This window comes from Diadema antillarum, unplaced genomic scaffold (genome assembly GCF_040938485.1).
Source record: "Diadema antillarum isolate AM-2024a unplaced genomic scaffold, OU_Dant_1.0 seq00000193_RagTag, whole genome shotgun sequence".
In the NCBI taxonomy this organism is placed as follows: Eukaryota; Metazoa; Echinodermata; class Echinoidea; order Diadematoida; family Diadematidae; genus Diadema; species Diadema antillarum.
Window position 1 is genome coordinate 1,537,277 of NW_027271256.1, and position 19,273 is coordinate 1,556,549.

The 19,273-nt window shown below is 38.2% G+C and overlaps 1 protein-coding gene across 1 annotated transcript; it reads left to right on the plus strand.

Annotated features, from left to right (window-relative positions):
* Positions 1-1,037: 1,037 nt before the first annotated feature.
* Positions 1,038-14,155, plus strand: LOC139728718 (proton-coupled folate transporter-like). The gene is made up of 8 exons (XM_071639659.1): positions 1,038-1,352; positions 2,804-2,999; positions 3,229-3,407; positions 6,490-6,820; positions 9,350-9,481; positions 10,495-10,578; positions 12,272-12,428; positions 14,017-14,155. The coding sequence occupies exons 1-8, from the start codon at positions 1,038-1,040 to the stop codon at positions 14,153-14,155; spliced, it is 1,533 nt and encodes a 510-aa protein (XP_071495760.1).
* The last annotated feature ends 5,118 nt before the right edge of the window (positions 14,156-19,273 follow it).

The window sequence follows — 19,273 nt, forward strand, 5'->3', positions numbered from 1 at the left end:
ACTTGCGTGAAAATATCCAATTTTACACTAGACAGTGCAGTGATACCTTAGTTTATGGATACCTATGGAAGATTCTGAATGCAGGCTGAGCCTCTGTATTCAGATCCAGGCTTAGTCCTTGAGATGAGCTGGGTCATGACCAGGTGGCGTGGCATCAAACTTAGATTTAATGGGTTCATTGTCCCAGAATTCAACTTAAAAACTGAAGACACTGGGTGCATCTATTAAATTTCTAGGTAAACTATTCCATGGTTTCCTGATACGCATGTAAAATGAGTTTCTTCTTGTAGTGGTATGTGAACGAAAAATATATAACTTTTTACTATGTCCTCTTGTGCATTTTTTTTGTTAAACCCAAATCAGGCACTACTTCCTGATCATATTTATGAAATAATCTAAAAACTTCAATCATGTCACCTCTCGCCCTGCGGTATGCTAAAGTTGAAAGTCCGAGGTGCCTCAATCTCTGTTCATAAGATAAAGATCTTATTTCACATACTAATTTTGTGGCCCTCCGTTGGACATTTTCTATTAAAAGCTAATATATGTTTTTTTCAACTGATGGTTAATGCTCTCAACAGATGGTTGTTGCTCAACCTTTCCCGTGTCCAGTGACTCTTATTTGGAATTCTAGTATGTATTGAATCAAGGGACGTGTATCCCATGCATGTCTGTATAAAGCCATGACTTGTAATCATCATATACTACTTGACTAAATTTACATGTACTTGATTATGTTAATATGATGTATTGGTTTGTATTTTAGTCGAGTTAGGGCGATTTGTGGCCATGGATTACAATATTTTTGTGTTTAATGCTACCTTCGTGATGGTTTTAATTTTGTATAAACCTACATGTATCTGTGCAATAGATATTGTAAGTTTGTATCGACAACAATGTGTACTGAATGGTGTAAGTTTGTTACACTGTATAATGAGTGGTGTAATTTTGTAACCCACATGAGTGCTAGATATTGTAAGTTTGTAACACTGTGTACTGATTGGTGTAACTTTCAGTCCTGTGAAGCAAGGTGCACCATGGATGAAGACGAGGAGCCACTGACATCTTCCACTCAAATCACAGCCTCAGCTGATAACAGCCAAAGAGGTTTGGAGGCAGACAAGACCAAGAGATTTTGCCACATCACAGTGGAACCAGTGATCTTCTTCATGATGCTGTGCTACGGTCTTTTTATCCCGCTCCGTCTTCAGTACCTCACAGATAGGATAGCCCAGGATCAGTTCAACATTACCTATAGCAATAGAAGCAAAAATGACATTTTGTGCCAGGAAAATGCATCTGATCCACATGTCATTATCAATAAGGAGACGGAGCACGCCATTCAACAACAGGTGAGTACTCCAACGATTAGCTTCCTTATACAGGTGTTTACTAAAGTGATACATTTATGCTAATGTGCCTCCAGAATTCACACAGTATTTGGTTATCTGCATCCTTGAAGACAGAGAAATTTGATAAAATAGAGAAAAATCTAACAAAAGATATATTTTTGATCTTGAAGTTTGTCAGCAAGCACATTTAATTATTAAGTAGATTCACTCTTGGAGATTTCTCAATATATTTCTACTGTGAAGTATTTCCTGCTCTTCAGTGATTTTCTCTTTATCTTACAGCAAGCACAAATCTTTTGTTTCAGTCAGCTTATTAATGTTTCCTAGTCAGCATTTTGTTTTTTCTTGCTTAATTTCTCTACTTAATTTTGTGTTGTTTATGTTGTTATCATGTATATATGGGACATTTCTTTTCTTTCTTTCATTTTTCTTTCTGTACACTTTCGCCCTGTCTTTGTAATTTTGTGATTGTTAACTTTAACTGTATAATTCTGCAATTTTTTGAACTAGATTCCTTTCTAGATTCCTTTCTTTCCCTCTCTCTTACTCTAGATCTTAAACTTTCTCCTTTTATAATTTGTGACAGTGCACCTCAAAACAAACATAAAGTCGCACACACTGATTTTGCGTGAGGACTGAAAATAAGTGAAATGGGTCAACCTAGCCGAACTTGACTTTTTCATATTTTCTGAAAGAGCAGGTCTTCTTTTACATTATGCTAAAATTGGGTGTCATAAAACGGGCAGGAAAGTGTGTTTTTAGCAGTTTATCTCGAACATTTTTGGTAGAATAGTGTGATTAGGTGTGTCTTTAGAATCCCCTTTTCGTTTCTGAAAAAAACTTTGTCCACACTCTTCACTTTCAACTCTAATAACTTTTAAAAGGATAGTGCTACTGCTTTGAAAGTTGGTATTGATTATGGACAGAATGTGTTAATGAGCCATGCTTAATTTCAGTTTAATTTGATAATAGTTTCATTGTTGTTACTCTGGTGGTTTACTTCCTGTTTTTTTGTCCCATTCATCACACAGCCAGTACGGTTTGGTAAAGATTAAGCGCTTGAATAGACACTGTACTTCAGAGCCTCTTTTCTCAGTTCACGCTTTTCCTGAGTTTGTGCTTTCTTTCCAATATTTAGATAGGTTAGGAGAGTCCATTTGATTTGAGTTATACATCATTTTAAAGCTTAAAGTCTGGTCTTTCAGAATATGGTCTTGACTAAAAAATCATGTCTGGCGACTTTTTGTTTGTTTTGAGGTGCATTGTCACATTTGTTGTCTGTTGTTTTCTCAGTCATCTTCTTGCACTCATTTTGCATTTTTTCTGGGCTTAGTTCATGGCCTTGTTTCTATGGTAATCAGACAATTTCTGATGGTTTTTTAGGTGTCGCTGTGGTCTCTGTACTTGAGTTTAGCAACCTCTCACCCAGCGCTTTTCTGACTCTCTTTTAGGTATTGCTGTGGTCTCTGTACCTGAGTGTAGCAACCTCTCTCCCAGCGCTTTTCTGCACCACCATGATTGGAGCACATAGTGACCTAGTGGGTAGGAAGGTTGCCCTCATAGTCCCATCCATTGGATTCTGTGTCTATGCTGCCGTCTATCTTGTTGTCACTTTACTGGAAAAAGATATAGCATACCTGCTGATTGGTAAGCCATTTTAGATATATCTCCCATTTCACACCCATACGGAGTTTATATGCTCTCATGTATTTGCAGCAAAAATTAATGTCTCAGATTAAAAAATATGAAGACAGAAATGTTTTCTGTAATAATGTTAGAATGAAAAAAAAAAACACACACAAAACTTGTAATATTATGAGGCCTAATCATCTGACAGTGATTTGACCTTTCAAATTTGACCTTTGACCCTATACAGGTCACTTTGCCCTTGGTGTCTGCGGAGACTTCTCCCTACTCCTGGCTGGATGCTTTTCCTACATGGCTGACATCACCACTAAGAAGGAGAGAGCTTTCCGAATCATCCTCCTCGATTGTCTGAGCTTCACGGCAGCCGGCATCGCTCAGATTGGGGTGGGATACTGGATACAAGCCTCTGTAAGTGTCACCCATATCTGCTTATGCCTCCTTTTTGTTTGTTACCTCAGCCAAGGGAGGAGTTTATGTTTTCATTACTATTTACTATTGGTTTGTTAATTTGTATGTTTGTTGCTTTAGTTTGTTCGTCCTTGTTCAAAATAGCTCAAAAAGTAGTTAACGGATTTGGATAAAACATACAGGAAATGTTGAGAATGACACAAATAACAGATGATTAAATTTTGGTAGTGATCCAAGAATTTTTGGGGAATTTATGAAGGATTTTGGATATTTTGACAGATAGGGTCAGTGAACTTGGGAGTTCAAGCTGTGCATTTTTGAGGTTTTCAAACATGCACTAAAGTGCGTGTCCCAGTTTCTGCTAGGGAGAGGCGTGCCATGCAGCTGAGGGTTTATGACAAAACAAAGGCTTCCATATTGGGAAATCGGGCGATTTTTCAGCATGTACATGCCTATTGGTGGAAATCACTGATCTGTGGAAGAGCTTATTTGAGAGCTTTTCCCCAGTGGTGGAGAGGAGAAAAATGTCTTTGGGAAGAGCAAGATCATCGGTGGAGATGTCGAGTAGCTGCTTGGCGGAGGTCTGTGCTCTAAGAGTGCTTTTCTAGTTTTTGTTTGTTTGTTTGTTTGTTTGTTTGTTTCTACCTGTTGTAGCTATCTTTTCTATCTATACCATCAAGAGGGCTCAGTTCTAACCCTCCCAACTATTCTGAATTTGGAGGAAAGAATCTCAATTTTGACCTTTCCCAATTCGTGTTTCATTTGGAGTTTCCTATGTTCTCTATCATTTTACTACACACTGCAATGGGATCTGCTCTTTCTTTCATATTTTTGAGCCAAATCATCCCTATTTTGCAGTCAAAAAAGGTTGCGAGGTCTGTAGTTTGTTGCTTATCTGGCTTTCAATCAAATTGAATTCAAACGGTTCAAGAGTGGGTTTGAATCTCAGAAGTCTTACTGAGCAATGTTGTGTGGAAGCATTCCATCCCCTGTAGCAAGAGGCAGACACTCTCTCCCTCGGATAGGACATAAAATGGAAGGCCTGTGTGAGAGTCACAGCTCATGCATAGTTTTTATGTACACTAAAAGATACCGCTTCATTCTTTCATTGTTAATAGCGGGTACATTAACCAGGTGAGGTACTTACAACTGGACCCCATTGCAGATCAGCTATTCATATTGCAGCTAGATATGGGCTATCTAGCCATCTTGTCAGACAGAAAATGAAACAAACAAATTAGCAAGCAAGTGAATTGTCATAGAATCAGTCAGCTAAAGCTTATACCGTAGTAACTAGTACATGTATGTCCAGCTAACATGGTTCCTCCCAGTAAATTCTTAGTACTCTAATTAATGAAAGAAATTAGTTTAACCCTAACTAGGCCGGGCTATTTAGGTAGATCATAGAGCCGGGGGGGGGGGGCCTCCCAGGCCCCCCCTCCAGTTCTCGGCCGTCGACCGCGCGATCGCGACGAAAATTGGCACACACATTGCCTATGATGTAATCTAAAGTACCACGAAGTTAAATTTTCAAAAAATTATCATTTATGCTAAATTATGGTAATTTATGCATCATGATGCATGAAATCAGACAATTTGGTGTAAATCACTAAATAAAGCTCAAAATGGGCACATTTTTTGTGAAAATATTCTTTTCAGTGTCTTGAGCAAATATAAGGACAAAAAATTGTGCCATCAGAAAAAATTTCTTAAGTATTTTATTGTTTTTTGAATTTCTCATGTATTTCTTTGTTTTTTCGACTTTATGTTTTTCATTGTTTTTTCGATGAAACTTGTCCGCGACATTGTTCTGAACAAGGAAATATGTTATTAATTGATTTTAATCAATAAAACCCCCAAATAATGCTTTTATGAAATTTGCCTGTTAGCACAGTTTGCATTGAAATTGTACACAAATTCACGTTTTTGAGCAATTTTTGGTCTGACATGCACGTACATATTTATGCACAACTTCGGAACCGCGCACCCGGGCTTCGCAAATTTGATGTCAAAAGATGCGGGAGACTCGAAAGAAAAAAGTAATGAAACGTCGCGGCGATAGCTTTTCGCGTTAGCGATATACAGTTGTATCGCGCGGAACGTTGAGGGGGGGGCCTCGGAGGCCCCCCCCCCCCCCCCCCCCCCCCCCCGGCCTAGTTAGGGTTAAAACTGGCATTTTATACTTTGGTTAATGCTATGTCTCGAGTAAGATTCACTAACATTGGTAACATAGAAAGCAAAGAATACAGTGTATTGCTATCCTGACGTGCTCATCATGGCTGTACATATCATACAATGCACATCTTTAAGCCTATCAGTTCTTTACAAGTTGTATACAGGGAAACTATGTACATGAGATGAAAGCCAGCTTTTTACTCAAGACCTCATGATAGCAGTCACAACAGTTAACATACATAGATATGTATATGTGGGACTACATAAGATATCGCCACTACTGAGTTGTGGGACTTTACAGGATGAGGAAGTAGTGGACAAAGATAAAAGATTTGATGGGTTGAAGGCATTGAGAGAAAAACATCGGATGAATGAAAGTAAAAGTGAATAAATTAAATTAAAATATAGATTGTTTGGCTATTTCCTGATCTGGCACAAAATGGCAATCTTAGTGATGTGATGCTAATATATCTTGCAGTACTCCTTGTGTGTGTACTGACATCGATGAGTTCTGATTGATCAGTTACAAACGTTGTAGTGAGGACATTTTTTTTGTTGTTGTTGTTGCTTAATGTGATGAGATGTATGAACAAGTTGATGATATCACAATCATGTCCCTTGGTCCCATTTAATGCAAATCATGCCAGCCTTTCAGAATGGAAATTTGATATCATGTGAGTCAGGATAGGTTTAGAAATGTACAATTATTGCTTGTGACAAAACTTCACATTCAATGGAGGAATTTAAGAAATAAATAAAAAGAGTTTGCTTGTGTACCTCTTAGGAGTATGATTCTTACAAAGTGATATCCTTTTGATAAATGGTGTCTGTCAGTATATTTGAATGAGAGTATCTATCAATTTTGTCTTAATAACTTCTTATTTTCTAAATTCTCTGTATCTCCCAGGGGTTTCTTTATCCTTACGTCTTCATCCTAGCCTGTGTTACCATGACAACAATGTATGTCATCTTCCTGGTGCCGGACACTCACCAGAGGTCATCGACCTCCGTCATCCACGCTAGAGACGCTCCGAGACGCATCCTGAACCTCATCCAGAGCAACACACACCAACGCCGTCTTCCTCTCCTCATAGCAACCATCGTCATGGTGATAAGAGTGCTCGTCTTCTTCTCTCTCCCGAGCCTGACCATTCTGTATGGTATGGGGGATCCCTTCTGCTGGAAACCATGGATGGTGGGAATCTTTAGCGCAGCGCAATACGTTTCTGGTGCTTTAGGTGTGGCCATCATTTTGCTTTATTTCTCATAATTCTTTCTCTGAGTCATGTGCAACATCTCCATGAGTTATGATGGCATGATCAGATTGTTGTTTATGTTGAGGTTTATTTGATTATTTCACATTTGTATGTATGACAAGAATATTATTGATGATTTGTATTTTCAGGTATTTCCTTAATTGTTGGTTTATAATGTTGTATAGTTATCTCTCTTTTTGTTGGCCTGTAACGTACAAGTGGTCACTTCACTTTTCATCCAGTTTCTGATGTATTTTCTGGCCATCCCCATCCAGCTGAATACCTTCAATAGTCTTCTCAGCAGGTCACCAACTTATTCTCATTAAAAAGGAGATATACTACAGTAGTTCAAGTTGTTCTTTCTTTAGCATTTCAAGAGCTCAAATTTTTCTGAAGCAGGTAGAGTTTGCCAGAGACTAAATTGACTACAATCTACTTCCTCATATTTTGCCAAAGTCTCACCTATTTCTTGTAAGATAAAAAAGTTTCAGTTTCTACAGCTCTGCACATGACACTTAAAATGTAATCCATACACCGATCCCAACACTCAATAGCAGGCTATCCTGATACCTGTGATGACTGTTTATCTTTAATAAAGCTTTTGAAACTCCTTTCCACAGAATAAATGCGCAAGTGCCTTAGGTTACTCATAGTAAAGATTATAGGATTCATTATAAAAGAAACTTCTGGTTCTCAGTGTGAGATGATCATGTGACAATATATCATCAATGTATTATCTATCGTGGCAGACTGGTGTATAACTACATTACCAGGAAATAATCATTCAAGATTAGTTTACATATCTCGAGATGCTCTGTAGGGGATTCATATCCTGGAGTTATCTAGACGACACAAGTTTTGGCTTCAGGAGCTTATGAAAGCTTTCAGAAACAACAATTTCTCACCTTACCATGTCACTGTATTTAGCCTTGTCCCAATGGTCACAGAGACTCCAACTCTCCCGTTTTCGACGGGAGATCTCCCGCCGAAAGCCCATTTTTGCAAAATCTCCCGTTCTCCCGTTTGAGATTTGATTTCTCCCGCCCTGGCTCTGTGTCTCCCGGTGGAAAGGATTTCTTACTTATTGCTATCGTATGTTGAAAAAATAAGCCTTAGATAGCACCAGAGAACATCTAGAACCCTAGAAACTTCGCGCTTCGCACACATCAACTTGGAGTCTCCCGTTTGCTAGGGGTTTCGGGCGGGAGAATCTCCCGATCAGAAGGTGCTTGGGGTTGGAGTCTCTGTGGTCAACAGTGTGTCTGGTACTATACTCTATACATTTCACAACAATAGTGATTCTCAAATTACATGTAGGGCTAACAGTGTCATTTCATAAGTGCTTGAAGGTACAATTGAGAATGACTAAGTGAAATACTGATATCCTTTTGCTAAATGAAATCTAGTTCCTTTATTTCCAGCGTTGAATATGACAGACAATGTGGTATGAGTACCAATATTTTTACGAGCTGAGAAACATATGATGGGAAAAAAATCACAAAAACTTAAACACAGTGAAATATTCTGTGTATACAGTATATGATTTACGCCCCAAATGCAGGTTAGTAACTATACACAGCCCAGTCGCTGTACATGGTACGTCGCGACATAGCGTAACAGCGTCTGGTCGGGCTAGCAGGTTAGGGACATACAAAGCATGGAAAGAAGAGTACCGGTACTTTGCGAGTTAATGTGTATGGTGAATATTTCATATGGTTTTTATATTCGCAAATTTCGCAAATTTTAAACACGCAAAAATTATTAAGTCCGATGCTGACATAAATGTGACCTGCATGCATACATTCACCGTTCAGTACGGTCTTCCACAATAGCGAATTCAACACTCGTGAAATTGTTGGGAAGTCCCAATTGGCAAAAAATTAGATGCCTCAATATGATATGGCGTATTCAGTAGCATTCTTTGCCCACTCATCTAATGAGAAACAATAGATGTAGAGATCATAGTACAATGACCCCACTGGTGGATGGGCCATGTCATGTGACCTGGTTTCTGCAGTAGATCATGTCATGTGATCTCACCTAGTCACCTGATGGGAACTGTGCCCAAGATTTGATTAGACTGTTTAAGAGCCAAAGATCGTTCACCCTGTTTAACCCTTACTGTGCTTTGGTTAGTGATTGGCACGCACTTCATCTTGAGCATAGATTGTTGGAAACTAATGGCAAATGAAAGGAGATTAAGTAATCTCCCTAATCCCTACTATATCACCATGGCCTTTCCATTGGACTGAGTCACATTGCTCCACCTGTGTGAGCTTTGCAAAATTTACAACTGGGTCAAATTCGGATGGATTATTAAATGCTGATGAAAGATTTTGACAAGATAAGTCAAGTGCCTTGGAATGTAAAGGGTTATATGGAAAATTCTCACATTTATTTCTTTCAGTTTCTAGCGTATTTCCATGTGTTTTATTCTTCAGATTTTCTGTGCTTACTTGACATTATTTTTTATCGTCTCTGGGAATTTGACTTCTCTCATTTTCTGTCCAGGAATGATCATTGGGGGCAAAGTCCTCAGCAAGCAGCTTGGAGATGGTAGTCTTATTCAAGTCGGTTTGATTTCTTCAATCTTATGCATCGTCCTGACTGGTGCTGCAAAAACGAATGCACTTCTCTATGCAGGTATGAAAAAATGATCAGTGAGGATCTTTCTTGTGCGTACTTTCTGTCTTGTGTGCTTTCTTGTGTGTTTAGGTTTACATGAAACTGAACTGCTATCTTTATGTATGTGTGTGTGAATTAGAACCTTGTTATTATGAGAATGGATACACAATATGTAACAAAACCCTCTCATATAGAGGTAAATTTACAGGCCTAAGCTCTATATCTTTCTTTGTGTTTATAATGATGAGAAGCCTCATAAAACAGGTAACTGTCATGAATTGAGGTCCTCGTTATAGTGAAGTTCCACTGAATATCTTATTTTTATTTTTTTGTGTTGGCAAAATATTGTATTGTGCAATCAAACCTATCTAAAGTTGCCATCCAGGGGAGAGGGAAAAAGGTGGCCATTAAAGACAGGTTCCACCTGTATACAGGTTCTTTCATGGCTTTTCTCTAGAAGGAAAGTGTTTATATTTTCTGGTTACAGCAGGTGACCACTGTGGACAGGTGGTCGCTAAGACTGCTGGCAGCACATTTTCAAAAGTTTGGAGGGAGGCACTTTTGGGTCTCATGAGCTAACAAGGAAAAAAAAAAAGAAAGTCTTCATTGCAACTTCTGGTGTCACTTCCTGGTTTCTTCAGCTGACAAGCAAAAAAAAAAAGTCTTCAGCGCAAAAAACATAACCTTACCACACTCACACTTCAGGGTTTCTATGTATTTCTTTCTAGTGCCACTTATGCACTTCCAGGGTAAAACAAAGTTGGGCAGGGGGGCCTTAAGTTATGACACCTTATTCCTTTGTATGGTGCAAAAAAGTAGGGGGCCTGAACCCCCCTGTTCCCCCAGCCCTGACTAAGGCAGGTTTGACTGCATATTTACGATTATGTGACAGTTACAGTATTTCTGTATGCAATTCGTAAAAATTTATCTGATTGAAGTGAGATGACTTTTCTCTGCTTATCTCTGTAGAAAAAGCCGTTGGTCTCTTTCAAGCTTAAAATGCGATCACTGTTCTTTGTTTGTCTTCCTAGTCCCAGCTGTTGGTCTTTTCCGTGCTCTCTCTCTACCGATGTTGAGAACTGTGATGTCCAAGCTGGTCTACCCTTCAGAACAAGGTTTGACCATGCCCATGTTTTGACCATCACTCTAGTGGTCTGGGGATGCTATCTTGAAACTTCTGTCAGGGTTATGCAGTGTGAATAGCATAAAATGTTACTTCATTTTCTTTTATACTTTAACATTTGTTATTAACTTGTATTAGGCAGTCTTGGAGAAGGTAAAAGGTATAAACCACTTTCCAAGCATGCCGTTTCATTCTTAAAATTTATGTAGATTCCTGTATTGTAGAAGTTGTTGTGGTATGCAGGGCTCAACATTAGCAGTGGTCTTTTGGCCGGGGGCCACTTAAAGTTGATATCAGGCCACCAAACTTCTGAAAAGGTTGGTATTTGATGGCCTGATGGGGCAACTACCAAGATTCAAAGTAGATTGTCATATTTCCTTTTATGTAGGGCCACTACTTGTCCCTTTTTCTGCCACTAAAATCTCAGAGTTAAATAATTTAGAAGTCTGAATAGCCCACCAGAGAGAAAACTTGGTGTCAAGCCTTGTGGTGTGATATTAAAAGTTTGTTTTATCTATTTGGTGACAAGCTGTTTCTGCTGTGAAAGAAAACTCTCTTCTAATTTCAGAGACTCCAACCCTCCCGTTTTCGACAGGAGATCTCCCGCCGAAAACCCATTTTCGCAAAATCTCCCGTTGGAAAGGATTTCTTACTTATTTCTATCGTATGTTGAAAAAATAAGCCTTAGATAGCACCAGAGAGCATCTAGAACCCTATAGGAACTTCGCGCTTCGCACACATCAAGTTGGAGTCTCCCGTTTGCTAGGGGTTTCAGGCGGGAGAATCTCCAGATCAGAAGGTGCTTTGGGTTGGAGTCGCTGTAATTTACCAACATATTTGACAAATTCTTGAATAATAACTGAGTAAGTAATTAATTTTTGATTGCAGTGAGGTCAAAAATACAGAAATATGTTTCTTCATCAGGATTCCAAATCTATTCAAAAAGAAACTCAAAGCCAAACTGTTCCAGCATAATAAAGATGTGTGTATGTGTGTGTTGAACTCTGATTAGTTTGCTGTGAATGAGCTTATTAACTCTTTATGTGCCAAGGTGGAAAACCCCCGTGTGCCACATTATTCTGAGACACCAACGTAGTCATACGTTGAGGAAACATTCTGTTATTCAAATCTATGTAACTTATAGAGATTTATGTTTAATTGTAGACAAATTGAGCAAAGTTGTACAGAAAATGCCAAGGTTTGCATTGATATAAATTCTATGACAAATCTATAATTGCTTTTCTTCAAATGCCCAGTAGCTACATCACTGTAAATGCAGAAAATGCAGTATGAAACACTGTTAGCCAATCACCACATGAAATGCAAGCTATGGACGCGAGGAACAGAATCGCGAGAAACGCTTTCATCGTACTGTGGCATTTGGCAATTTATCGATCGGTTTAGGTGGTTTTGTGCGATTAAGCGGAATAGGCGAAGTTGGCACGCCGTCGACTGAGTTGTGCGTGCGAATGTGGCACATAAAGAGTTAAGAAACAATTATTATTATTATTATTATTATTATCATTATTATTATTATTATTATTATTATTATTGTTGTTGTTGTTTTTGTTAAATTTATTATAATTATTATTATAAGTAGTAGTAGTGTAGCACTGCTCCACTACTACTACTTCTGCTACTACTACTCAACATTTCTGATCTGTAATTCACTTGTTTCTCTCTAGGAGTGATGTTTGCTTGTATTGGATGCCTTCAAAGTCTTACGATGGTCATCTCGCCCGTCACATTCAACAACATCTACTACGTTACTATCCGTGTCAATCCCGGCATCGTCTTTTTTGTCATGGCAGGTTGCCTGGTAGTGGCAAGTTTGTTAACCATGTGAGTATTGTAACCATGGTCATACTCCAAGGTGGACGCTAGTTATCATAATGAATATAATAATAATAATGATAATGATAATAATAATAATAATAATAATAATAAAAAATAATAATAATAATAATAATTATTATTATTATTATTATTATTATTATAATTATAATTATAATAATAATAATAATAATAATAATAATAATAGTCTTATTTACCCAGGGTAGCCTCTTCAGTGTTGCCACTGCTCTACCAGAGGGCCCTGCCATTATTATTACCCTAGCGTTGCCAGGAGCCCATTTATACACCTGGGTCGAGAGGGACATGGTGGGTAAAACATCTTGTCCAATGACGTAAGCAATGGGCGAGATTCGAACTCGGATCCTCTGATTGGGAGTCTATCCACTATGCCACAGCGCCCCCACAATGCAGAATGCATAATGATGAGTAGAATGATAATATATAGTAATACATGGTAATGCAAATTTTTATCATGATGATGTACAAGTAGATGCATTATGATCATTTTGATACATTGGTTATAATTTTCAAATTAAATTGAATTCTACTGGTATACGTATGGACATGATTTTTATTGCGGCTGCTACTCAAACACTGAATGATATATTGTCTGTTTAATTTTGTGTAAGGCAATTGGTCAGTCAGGTTATGATTTTAGCTTCAAAATACTTTTTATTTTATTTGATACTGAAGATGTGCTAACAGCTGAAGAGGTTGATATTTTGAATTCATTCCCTCACAAAGCCTGTGAAACAGTCTATCCAGTGATTCTAAACACTCAGTGATCTAGGCAAATCAAAATAATTTCATCACTGCTTTCGCTAAGTAGGACTGAGTCATACAATGATGCATACATTACTAGATCTTCATCTTTCTTTTTGTCTGTTCCTGTATGTGCTGTTTATATACAATATGTGTATCTGTATCACTTCATGTGCCTATTAGAGTCATAAAATAGTCTTGTACTTACCTCGGGGTTTTCCCCTACCAAGTCGGCCACAGACAGGCTTGAATTGGTACACCATCACAATTTCCATATTCACCTTTTGATTGTGAAACTGTAAAAATAAATAGAAGAAAAATGAAACTGAAAGTCTGATAATGAAGAGAGATCTTAACCCATTGAGGACGAGTCCTGAGTATACTAGTGCAGGGGTCCATGGGAAATGCGTGTTGTGGCAAAATCAGTCTGTCCTCAACGGGTTAAGATCTCATAGCACAGTGCAATGAAGAGTAACAATATTGGCCTATTGCAATCCCTCCTGCTTAGAACCACCCCTAAGGGAAATGGAATGACCCCTATGTGATGAACTCTCCATGATAGGACTCTACAGTATGGAAGAACTGGTTTATTTACCCCTTTGCCCCCACTCACTTGCACACACTTTGACCTTGTGTCTGTTCTTTACCATGGGTTCATGACCTAGGGATGTTCTATTTCTTTTAGGGGTGGCTCTAGGCAGGGGGGTTGGCTTTAGGCCAATTTTGTTATGCAGAATGATAATGCCAGGGTAGGCCTACCTGATAAACTTTTGGTTTGAAATATTTTCTCTCTTTCTCCCTCACCTTCCTCTAGCATCCTTCAAGTCAAGAAGCAAGAATCATCATTCCTTCTTCTCCAAGATCCCTTGACAACCAGTGTCAATGGTAATGGGCGGAGCTTGGTGACAGGTCGTCCCCGTAACAACCAAGGTGTCCCCTCAAAGGAGGGATGATTATCATGGGACCTATTTGAGACATTCCTCCGCTAGCTTGTAGACAAGTATCAGCACAATACTCACTGTCAGCACCCAGAGGGATAAAAACTGTGAGTGGCATTCTAAAAGAAAATGATTATTTGCAGACTGTCAGAAAAGAGGGAGAAGCCTTGCAGACATGGAAGGCGCCCTCTGTAGGTTACTTGAGAGAATTCTAGTATCAATCAGAAAGCGCCCTCTCTGGATTGCTGGAAATAATTCTAGCATAAATCTGCTGACAGTCGAATAGATTGAAGCAAAATACAAAGTTCTTTTATTGACTTGTTGTGACAGAGCTGTGTCAAGATGAGAATTGCATGCATGAAGTTAGAGAAGTGATGCTTTGAATGATGTCATTGTAGCATAATTTACACTTTGTAAAACATAGTGTAGCTTCTCTACCCAATATTTTGCTCTACATAGTTTGGGCAGTGTGACCGCAAACTTCTCAACAAGGTACCAAGCAAAACTTCATTCAAAACATCATGCATGCGCTTGGGAAGTTTCTTACTTCTTGCGAAACTATGCAACGTATTGTATAGTGTGGCCTCGCAGGGCTGAAACTTACAAGAAGTTTGCTACATGATTATAGCAATTTTTTTATTTACTCACATTATGCATTATTTTGCACATTGTTGCATATTTTGCATTTTAAATATTTATGGAGGGCATGCAGTTTTTGCCCTTGTTGAGTGTCAGAGATCTCATAACTATGGGTACTTTCACATTACTGTAAAAGTGGAAATTTTCGCGGTGTTGAAATTTTCGCGCATTTCGCGCAACCAGAAACTAGCGCGAAAATAAAAGCACGCGAATATTTTTGCTTGCCATATGTTCCTGTGCGTGATGTCTCCATTCCGCGGATTTAAAAACACGCGAAACCCTTCTTACCCGGCCAAGCGCGAAAAATTAGTCGCGCCAAAATATCCACTTTTACAGTACTCAACTATGTGTAGTTTTGTCTGTTGTGTGATCATGTGCCAAGGCTTGTGAAAGCTTTCAAGAAGGATACTAAGCATAATAGTTTCATGGAATCTGACCGTGGTGTTTGAAACCTGTAATTTCTTGTTTCCAGTGTAGTTTGGTGCTTATCAGCAGCTGTTGTCTGAGTGTAGGTATTAGTCAGAAATGGATCCAGCCAATTATTTTCCCAACTTTCAAATTTCTCAGCAAACTTCTGATATTTACTGCAAACAAGATGGAGAAGAGAGGTGTTATTCATACAAATTTTTGCTGCTTTGTGATAACAAACCAGAAGTATAAAATATATATATATATATATATATATATATGCATAGCCAGATCCTCTTAAATGCTGAATTTGATCCAGTAACTTCTCAAAAAATATTTAGCAGCAGGTTATTATACCTGAAAGTCAAGAAAAATAAATCCACACTGTTACCTTTGTAAGAGGTATATCTTTATGATTCAATGACAAGGTATATAGGAACTATGTATTCATTTGACCTTTGACCTTTTACAACATGCTATGACCTCTCAACTCTGAGCCTTGATTTTTGCCAAATAGTTTTGTAAATTCATGGAAGCTTACTAACCGTGATAACTTTTGCTGCTTGTGTATCTTTTGCAATGCAGTTCTTTGCATGACGAAAAAAGAAATAAATGAATAAAATGTGGTACCTGTATATGCTCCGTGGTTAAGGTCAAAGGTACCTGAAAATTGGGTAAAATGTAATTTTCTAGCCATAACCTCTGCTTGGAAATGTTGTTTATTATGGTGGATTGAAATGATTGGGAAATAATGTCATACAGTCAACTCTGTATACTCAGTAAGTCTATTGACAGCGCTGAGAAAAACACAGCGACTTCATTACTGATAGGTGATATTCGAATTCTTCATGTGCAGAGGAATACCGCTGTAACACATGTAAGGCTGTGAATGTAAATCGGGACTTTTTATCATCTTTGACTTAGGCGATCATTTGACTCATGCCTCGATGACTTACGTGGGGTTGACTGTATGTGTCAAAGGAGAACCCATAGGGTCAGAGGTCAGAATCAGTGAACTTGTAGGAAACGAAAGTAAATTCCTACATTCATTACCCTCTACGTGATTACATGCAACTCATTGTACCTCTTAGCATCAGTTGCTATAAGATGTTATGATGCCATGAAAAGATGTTGACATACAGATTAACATTGATGCAGAGAACGTCGTTTGTCACCACATTCTTAATTATATTTGTCAAGTCATGCGCACTTGTTTCACTAAAGGTCAGATCTGCCTACACCTAAAGAGAGGAATATTATGTACTTCCAGTGGCATGGTATGTAACATGAATACGGGTTAACTAGAGAACAGCTCTGTGTTTGGTAAACAAGGTATTTGTTCTTGTTCTATTAAAGAAGTAAATTCTTGCTACAGGGGAACTTTTGTGTGTAGGACGACTAATGCCCAGTTTATACTAAGCAAAAAGGGGGTTTTGAAGCCTCCTATAACAGCTTGAGCAGACTTTCAGCTCAGTATTTAAACAGACAAAAGGAGATCAGATCAGATCAGATCAGGTCAGATTCTGAAACCACCGACAGGAGGTGGTTTCAGAGCCTGCTATAGCAGCCTCTGCTGCAGTATAAATGCTACGGGGTTCGAGAAGCCGCTTTTTAGCCGACCCGGAAGCTATCGCTGAAGGTCATCGCCTGCTGATGTAACCAACCCAGCCGTCTCGTCCAATCCCTGCTGAAGAAAGCAGCACAACTTGCACACTCATGCTCAAAAGCCTGTGCCATGTATCGGAAAGGCAGTTGGGCCTGCTAGGGCCTGCTAGGGCCTGCTTTTGGCGAGCAGTATTAAACAGACGAGAGGCTGCTTCTTCAGAGTGGGCTTTCGAACATCCTCGAGGAGGCTCTGAAACCCACTGGCAGTGTAAATGGGGTATAAGATTCCTTCATACTGGGTATCGCGTTATATCAGGGATAAAAATAAAGACTGCTTTTAAAGAGAAATTAGACCTGTAAAATGACCTTGTAGTATCATTTATCTTGCTGTATCGAACCTCTTGTAACAAGGTTAATTTACATGGTGGATTTTTTTCTGTTTAATGGAAGCCGCAACCAAGAAAATGCAAGGATATACAAGTAACTCAAAACTATTACTTATTAACCCGTTGAGGACGGACTGATTTTGCGACAACACGCATTTCCCATAAACACCTGCCCGAGTATACTCGGGACACGTCCTCAACAGGTTAATGCAAAATGTGCAAATAATTTGAGCTTTAAAATTCAGTAAAAGCTATTTGATGCCAAATTTCTCATGTGATATTCAAACCAAATATTGTAGGGAGATGAGAAAAATACTTTAATATGAAAACAAAAAGAAAAAAGCATTGAAATCTGTCACAGTGAAATTACATTGTAACCGTGATCATTTCTAAAGTAATGTGTATATTATGTACATTGTATAGCCAATGATTTGTTTTAAGTGTGCTTATTCCTTCATCTAATGTACTTAATAATTGTGATATTTTAACTTGTTACAAATGATAAATCATGCAGAATTTCTTTCTTTTTGTTCAAAGGGAATGTGCAAAAGCATCTACATTTGATTTAATGGAGTTTGCATTGCTATTTTACTAGGCATGTTATTTGACAAGGTAACATTAAAGTGAAGTATTTATATATTTTAGGTGTGAGTGTATATATCAGATATATATTTTACATTGCGATTTTCATGGCACCTGGGTAGTGGATATTTCTAGAGGATCACCAAGATTGTATATTTGTACATAAATGTTATAAAAAAAAGTTGCACGACTTAAATAAAAAGTGTTAGTTCAGCTCTGTCCACCTTTTCCCCTGATAATGATGCTTTACTGCATATTGCAACTATGCAAGAAAATATGCATGCACAACAGAAACTTGTACATTACGGAATGCTTTTTCACTAGAGAATTTGATTTTTTTCAATTATAATATTTAGAGTGCATCTGTAGCATGAAGAAAAAAAAAAGTGAAGTAAAAGCAGCAATAATGAGTGCAGCTATTTCACAAGTATTGTACCTTGAATTGTTACAGCAATTTCTTACAGGATTGTCACAGAGTAAGTTTGTACAGTGTGGAATGCCCTAGTGGGACAAGTTTTTATGGTAAAGAGTGTCATTTCTTTTTCCACCATATCTGGAGAGAGTCGGGGATAGGTTTTACAATTGTATCATAAAGAACACCTCTTCACTCTCCACCATATCTGGAGGCACCTAGACCTTGTCACAAGGGATGTATAAGAGTCTCAGGATCAAAGTTTTGCAACTTTTTCTCCTGTGGGAGGTTTACCCCTTCTGTGCTAGGACTTCAGACTGTGTGTACAAGACTATAGTCACTGTGTTTACTGTACCAGTCGACATACAAAGCACCTTTGAGTGCTTCTACCGTATGTCCCAAAAAAAAAGAGAAAGAAATAAAAAAAAACAATGGTGCCCTCCGCAACGATAACTAAAAAAAAAAGTGAATCAATCCCAACACAATTTGAGAGTATGAAACCATGACTCATTGCCTACATCTTACAGAAAACCCCATATGATTTGCTTCAGTGGTCAAAGAGAAATTAGGATTTTTGTTGAGCATGTCAGGAATCCTTTCCCTCGAAGTTCTGTCTATTGTGTTTATACATTATTATTCAGTTCCAAGATCATCCAAGTGCTAAACTTAGCAGAATCAGACTCATGACATGCTTTAAAACAATCCGTATTTGTCTGTGACTGGTCAACCAAACTGAATGGGGTTTTCTGCAAAATAGAGCTAAGATGTTATATATTTTGAGACCCTGAAGTAGCATTTAGACAGTTTAATGTTATTGGGTGTTATCAATGCAAAAGTTCAATTGTAACTTGTTTGTTTGTTTGTTTGCTTGTTTGTTTGTTTGTTGTTTTTTGGGACCTACTGTACAGATAAATGGCGCTGTATAAATGCTGTTTCATCATCATCAAAGCACACAAGGGTTTAAATAATTGACTCGCAGTGTGTAAATAAACAAGTGTCAGGCTGAAGCACTTGTGTTGATTGAGATTGTGAAAAGTGCAATCACAAAATGTGCAGATATTGCTAACTTTTTGTAATTAATGCAATCATTAATCATAGTAG

Excerpts from the sequence above, each read along its gene's own strand:
- LOC139728718 (XM_071639659.1), top strand. The coding sequence starts at position 1,038 with ATGGATGAAGACGAGGAGCCACTGACATCTTCCACTCAAATCACAGCC. Across the intron at positions 3,408-6,489 it reads GATACTGGATACAAGCCTCT|GGGTTTCTTTATCCTTACGT; the intron begins GTAAGTGTCACC and ends TGTATCTCCCAG. Across the intron at positions 6,821-9,349 it reads ATACGTTTCTGGTGCTTTAG|GAATGATCATTGGGGGCAAA; the intron begins GTGTGGCCATCA and ends TTTTCTGTCCAG.